Consider the following 6,361-nt stretch of genomic DNA (forward strand, 5'->3'; position numbering starts at 1 on the left):
ACATTGCACATGGAAAATAAGGAGGTGATTTGTGACAGACAACATGGCCTCACTAAGAGAATGTCATGCCTGACAAATCTGGTGGCATTTTACAGCATTGGTAACATTGGGTTACAGCAGTGGTGGATAGAAGAACAACTGACATCATCTACCTGGACTTGTGCAAAGCATTTGACGCTGGCCCCCATTATATCCTTGTCTCTAAATTGGAGAGACATGAATTTGATGGATGGATGACTCATTGCATAAGGAGTTGGCTGGACAGTCACACTCAAAGAGTTGTGGTCGACAGCTAAATGTCCAAGTAGAGATCAGTAATAAGCGGTGTTTCTCAGGGGTCAGTACTGGGACCGGTGTTGTTTAAGATCTGTGTCAGTAACATGAACAGTGGGATCAAGTGCACCTTCAGCAAGGTTGCCAGTGGCAACAAGCTGTGTGGTGCAGTCAACATGCTAGAGGGAAGGGTTGCTATCCGGAGGGACCTGGACAGGCCTGAGAAATGGGCCTGTGCAAATCTCATGAGGTTCAACAAGGCCAAATGCAAGGTTCTGCACTGAGCCAGGGCAATCCCAAGCACAAATACAGGCTGAACAGAGAATGGATTGAGAGTAGCCCTGATGAGAAGGACCTGGGGGCATTGGTTGATGAGAGGCTTAACATGAGCCAGCAACATGCACTTGCAGCCCAGAAAGCCAACCATACCCTGGGCTGCATCAAAAGCAGTGTGGCCAGCAGGTCGAGGGTGGTGATTCTCCCCCTCTACTCTGCTCTCATTAGACCCTACCTGGAGCCCTGACTTCAGCTCAGGGGTCCACAGCACAAGAAGGACCTGGAAGTAATAGAATGAGGGTCAGAAAGATGATCAAGGGGCTGGAGCACCTCTCCTACAATGCCAAGCTGAGGGAGTTGGGCTTGTTCAGCCTGGAGAAGAGAAGGCTCTGGGGAGACCTTATAGTTGCTTTCCAATACCTAAGGGGGGCCTACAGGACAGATGGAGAGGCACTCTATCAGGCAATGCATTGGATTGCCCAGAGAAGTAGTGCATGCCCCATCCCCGGAAGTGTTTAAGGCCAGGTTGGATGGGGCTTTGAGGAACATGGTGTAGTGGTAGGTGTCCAGGCCCATGGCAGTGGGATTGGAATTAGATGATCTTTAAGGTCCCTTCCAACCCAAACCAATCTATGATTCTATGATAAAGTCAATCCTAGGGGTATCCCCTTATGTTAGTTTTTTGTTGTTGTTGTTGCTTGTTTGTTTGTTTGTTTTGTCTCCACCTGGACGCACCTCTAAATTGATTTATCCAGCCACCATGTGCACTTGATGATTTAACACCCCATTAGCATATATTTGATACAAGATAATAGTAAACAAAACATAATAGTTACAACGATTAGTGTCAATGAAGATTGCAATAAAGAAGCAAGACACCCTGACAGTGGGAATTCTGATCCACGCAAAAGTTTGTTCAACCATCCTCCTTCCATGCTTTCTTAAGGGTCTCTTCTCACTTTTGCCACATGCCCCATACTGTATAGTTGTTCATTAGGGTCTTGTGTTACATTTGGTATATGGATACAGCAAGTATTGTTAGCCAAATTAAAGTACCACATGTTCCATTCTCATGCAACAATATCAAATCTAACACCAGTTTATTCTGTAGTGCCATGTTTGATGTGGCCTGTAGTTGCACATTGAATTCTTCCAACCCAACAGGAGCTGTACTAGCCAGTGGCTCAGTCTGTCTGGTGAAGTTATACAATATCCTTTGATTCTGGAATGATGTGACCTGAGGCATGAAAATTGATTCCAGGGCCCATCCAACTACAGTCCCTGTCTTGGGGTATTGCCAAGGATCTTTTGATTCCCTTTTGCTTCATCCCCAAGGATGAAGGGGTTGTTATCTCCAGAGGGGATAAAGGATTAAGAGCCCCAACATGTGTTGGCGTTCCTGACCTCCCACAGGTAAGTCTGTAGTCCTTGTTCCATCACAATTAACACACAGAGCGTGTCCCATAGAGGGTATAGTGAGTTCTGAACAAATTAGATCAAACCAAGTATCATTGTTAGTTGAATGAGACCAAGTGTCATTAATTGAGGTGGTATAGCTACAACAAATACAACCTATTTGGAAGACTTGAGCTACCAGGCCCGGTATCTGAATTTCAGCCTCTCAAATGCAATTATGAACTTTAGCACAACTCCAACTTCAATATTTTGGGTTATCTGAATGAGAAATATTAAAGTTTGCATATTGGATATTGATCTGTATGGGATTGTCCAGTAATCCAATGGTCTCATCACAATTAATACACCAGACAGTAGTCTGCATGTAATACCAGTCACCATGCTATGGGTGCTCCCCACACCCTAGGAATATGCATTCCCCATGGTATGGTGTTTCCCCAGAAGGATGATAAATTGTCACAGCTGTTTCACCACCAACCTTAAACTTTAGTGGTTGCTTAGTGATACTGCAATTATCTATGGTTTCATTTTTTTCTTTTTTTTTAAGAGTCCACTGTGTAGGCACACTTCCCTTCCTTGGTGTGCCATGTTAGATCGGTACAATTCTGCATTTTCCATATAGCCTCACAAGTTTGGGTCAGTCCCATGGTCAATATTCCCCAAGTTATTGGTGAACTGGAAGACTTGGGGAAGGGGTAGGTTCCCCCAGTGTGATTAACACCACATAAGGTTGGAGGCCTATGGAACTTTCATGTAGAGCAGCTACACTCCACCCTGGAAACTTCTTCAATACAGTACAACACACCACTGCCTGAGGCCCCCATCCTGCCCAGAAGCAGCCCTGTGTGCCCCCTCACCTCCCCCACCCCTCCCAGCATGCCGTGAAGCGCAGAACCTTCCAGAGTGGCTCCACCCAGCCACCCCTGCCCTGGCTCAACTCAGCCTTGTGCCAGCCCCAGCTGTTAGCGGCTGCCGGCCCCGTTGGCACCCCCTGCACTGCCCCAGAACCGGGCCCCTCAGAGACCCCCCAGCCATGGCTGCACCCAAGTTTGCTGACCTGCCCGGCATTGTGCGTGCGGGGCTGGGCCTTGGGGTGTCCGGAGGGGGTCAGGGGAGAGAACGTGGGGCCTGTGGGGAGATTGGGGATGCCAGGGTCAGAGGGGGGAGCTAGGGGAATCAGCTGCCTGGGCAGTAAGTGGGGTGTTTGGGGAGAGGGGAGTAGTTGAGGCTGTCTGAGTCGGAGCACTTGGACTTGCAGGGGGGTTGGGGCAGCTGTGGGTGTTGGGGTGCCTGTCAGGCACCAGGGCATGGGGGGGTGTTGGGGGCATGGGGGTAGGAGGTGGGGGCTTGGGGACATTGGATGTGACCAGAAAAGATGAGGAGTCCCTGGGGAGATGGGGTGTGGGGGGGCGGGCAGGGAACTGCCAGGCTGTGTGAGGGCAGAGGCACCATCCAAAGTTGTTTGGAGGTGTTTGATGACAAAAATAGATAGGCAGCTGAAACTGTGCTCCAGGCGTGGAATGAACCAGAGGTTTATGAGACCAGCAGCACATCTGAGGGTCACCAGGCCGAGTTGGAGGCGGTAAGGCTTTGCTGGGGCTGTGCCACAGGGCAGGGACGAGCGAGGGCAGCAATCTGGGAGCACAACCAACAGGCTCCCCAAGAAGAGAGACCCCCATGCCCCCCTGTGTGCCCCCCCCCCATTTTTACTCACATGTATCCCCCCATGTGCAGCCCCATGTTCCCCACCCTGATCTGCAGCCATCATATCCCCCCACACCCCCATTTTCCCCCTGACTGTACACCACAGAGCACTGGGACTTGCAGGGGGGTTGGGGTGGCTGTGGGTGTGGGGGGGTGTGGGGCATGGGGGGGTGTTAGGAGCATGGGGACAAGAAGTAGGGGCTTGGGGACATCAGGGGTGTCCATAAGAGCTGAGGAGTCCCTGGGGAGTTGGAGTGTGGAGGGCCAAGGAATTGCCAGGGTGTGTGTGGGCAGAGGCACCATGTGAAGGTGTTTGGGGCAGTTTGTGGGTATTTGATGAGAAATAGACATTGAATAGCTAAGCCTGTTTCTGCCCCAGGCCTGGAACGAACCAGAGGTTTATGAGACCAGTGACATGCCCAAGGGTGACCAGGCTGAGTTGGAGGTGGTAAGGCTTTCCTAGGGCTGTGCCACAGGGCAGGGTCGAGCGGGGGTGCTGGTGCCCCCATCCCACAGGCGTCTGGCTCAGCGGAAGCATCACCAGGATGGGGAAGTGGCTCCTGTCCCTGCATGTGTCTCCTCAGTGCTGCGTCCCTTCATGGCTCCATGCCCCAGGGAAACATGCCCACCACTGATTTGTCAGCTTGCCATTGCTGCAGGGAAGTAAGGAGCGAGAGTAGGGCACAACACCATGCCCATGCTGAGTGGGCATCCTTCTCCCCATTCTTGGGGTCTGCAAGAACTAGTCACCGGCCCCAGGATCCTTGGCCTACGTAGCACTGCAAGGGCAGCAGAAGTGGGCAGATCTGTCCAGCCCCCTCCCCATCTCCATCCCCGTGGCTTCTCTGGCTTCCCACACACTGCCTTTATGGGGTCTGGATTCTGTGCCCATCCTTGTGCACCTGTTGCTGGCCAAGTGAGTGTGATCCTAAGGTACTGTGGCTGCAGCTTGGCAAGTGGGGGGCAGTAGAGGGAGGATGCCAGCATCCCCATGGGGCGGTGCCAAGGAACTGTGCCCCCCTTTTCCCCTTACCCAGTTGCCTGGAGCAGCAGCTGAAGACTTGGTAAAATGCAGGAAAGAAGCACCAATGAAGAGCCCTGCCAAGGCCCTGACATCCATTGGAGACACGGTCAAGTTTGAGGTGTACTGGAGGCCAGGGCAAGACCAATTTGCCCTGAATGCCAAGGTGAGTGTGGGGAGATAGAGAGCACTGTGCCCAAAAAATGCTGTCTTGTTTTCTCACCCCTCATTTCTAAAGATAGTGGAGGTGGAGAAGCGGCTGGCACAGCTGGAAGCCACAGTGCAGTGCAAGCCCATCAGCCAGGTAAAGAGACAGGCATTCCTGCACTGCCACTCTCGTCCCCCCCCCCCACCCCCACCCATTCCTCCCCACTGATGCCCCACTTTCCTCCGCACCAGAACCTGCTCCTGGTTGAGCCGATGGGTTCCAGCCTCTTGGTGAGTTGGAAGCAGAGTGGGGGGCATTTCACTCATGCCCTTCCCAAGGCACTTGGCAGCCCAGGACACTAGCCTGCCCCCCACCATCCTGCTTTCCATCCCCAGGAGACTGTGCACATCCTGCAGGCCAAGATGAACGTTTTGGATGAGGTCATCCTGGACCAAGTAGAGGCCCGGCTGAAGGTGGGCTAGGATGGAGGGAAAGACATGGGGAGGGAGGGAGGGAGGAAGGAAGGGAGGGAGGAAGGGATGGGGTGAGCCCTTTGGCCCCCCACCAGCGCTGTGTACACTGGCTCCACTGGTGGGTGGCACAGGGTCATAGGACAGCCACAGGTCTGCACTGGTGACAGCCATGATATTGTGGGTGGACAGTGCTGGATTTGGGTTCTCACAGCTCCCTACTTCCCAGAGTATCCTGGGGAAGGTGAAGGAAATTGCCGAGCATGAAGCAATGGTGCAATGTGCCAACAGCCAGAGCAAGGTAAGAGCAAATAGGGTGAACCCTAGCAAAAGCAACCCAGCAGGGGTGAGGAGGTTATTTGGAGCCCTCCTGCAGACTGTGCTTACACCCACTTTCCTTGCTTTCCACCCCTTGTTCCAGATCCACCAGACATATGAGTTAATGCAGCACTGGGACCCCATAGCCAGCAGCCTGCCCGATGTGTTGCAGTATCTGTTGACCCTCAGGGACCTGCATGAGGAAGGTGAGGGGTTGGAGGGGATGCTGGGGACAGTGACATGCCACATCATGGCATGACAGAGGATTTCTATGGAGACTACTGCTATTGATGAGCTTTTGTCTCCCTCCAGCCACACAGGTAGGGCAGGTCCTTGAGGACATGGAAACCATGCAGAAGGAGATAGCTGATGCTCTCCAGGTTAACACTTTTCTGCTGGAGGTGGTGAGTCCCACCAATATATGCTGGACCTGTACCTGGGCCTGGATGTGAGTCCCCATATTCTCCCCCCACACCTCCCACTCACCCTCTTCCCCACTCAACCCCTGCAGGTCCAGAAGACAATGAAAGAATTCTTGGCCTTTGTAGACGAAAATGTTGCTGAGATACAAGGTAGCATTAGGAATCTGCAGAAGTGACAGCATCCCATAGCCCCCCTGAGCATTCCTGTCCCCTGGATTCCTTCGGATCTTTCCCACCCAAAGAAGCTCCTTCTCTGTGTCCTCCCCTCCCTCTCCCCACCCTCCAAAAAAATACACACTTTTCTGGCTCAAGG

The 6,361-nt window shown here is 52.6% G+C and overlaps 1 protein-coding gene across 5 annotated transcripts; it reads left to right on the top strand.

The window, feature by feature from the left end:
• Nucleotides 1-2,524: 2,524 nt before the first annotated feature.
• On the top strand, nucleotides 2,525-6,361 carry LOC119713454 (dynactin subunit 2-like). Of its 5 annotated transcripts, none has more exons than XM_072027204.1 (11): nucleotides 2,530-3,034; nucleotides 3,479-3,547; nucleotides 4,049-4,117; nucleotides 4,707-4,856; nucleotides 4,929-4,994; nucleotides 5,090-5,128; nucleotides 5,234-5,311; nucleotides 5,523-5,609; nucleotides 5,730-5,832; nucleotides 5,939-6,030; nucleotides 6,138-6,361. In XM_072027204.1, the coding sequence occupies exons 1-11, from the start codon at nucleotides 2,999-3,001 to the stop codon at nucleotides 6,222-6,224; spliced, it is 876 nt and encodes a 291-aa protein (XP_071883305.1). In that variant the 5' UTR covers nucleotides 2,530-2,998; the 3' UTR covers nucleotides 6,225-6,361. The 5 variants fall into 5 exon arrangements, with proteins under 5 accessions (XP_071883307.1, XP_071883308.1, XP_071883305.1 ...); XM_072027205.1 differs by having other exon boundaries at nucleotides 2,536-3,034; nucleotides 5,538-5,609; XM_072027206.1 differs by lacking the exon at nucleotides 4,049-4,117 and having other exon boundaries at nucleotides 2,525-3,034.

This window comes from Anas platyrhynchos, chromosome 23, assembly GCF_047663525.1.
Source record: "Anas platyrhynchos isolate ZD024472 breed Pekin duck chromosome 23, IASCAAS_PekinDuck_T2T, whole genome shotgun sequence".
NCBI classification, from domain to species: domain Eukaryota; kingdom Metazoa; phylum Chordata; class Aves; order Anseriformes; family Anatidae; genus Anas; species Anas platyrhynchos.

Coding starts and splice junctions, on each gene's coding strand:
- LOC119713454 (XM_072027204.1), top strand. CDS start 2,999: ATGGCTGCACCCAAGTTTGCTGACCTGCCCGGCATT. Junction 5,610..5,729: donor GTGCCAACAGCCAGAGCAAG/GTAAGAGCAAAT, acceptor CCCTTGTTCCAG/ATCCACCAGACATATGAGTT. Junction 6,031..6,137: donor ACACTTTTCTGCTGGAGGTG/GTGAGTCCCACC, acceptor CAACCCCTGCAG/GTCCAGAAGACAATGAAAGA.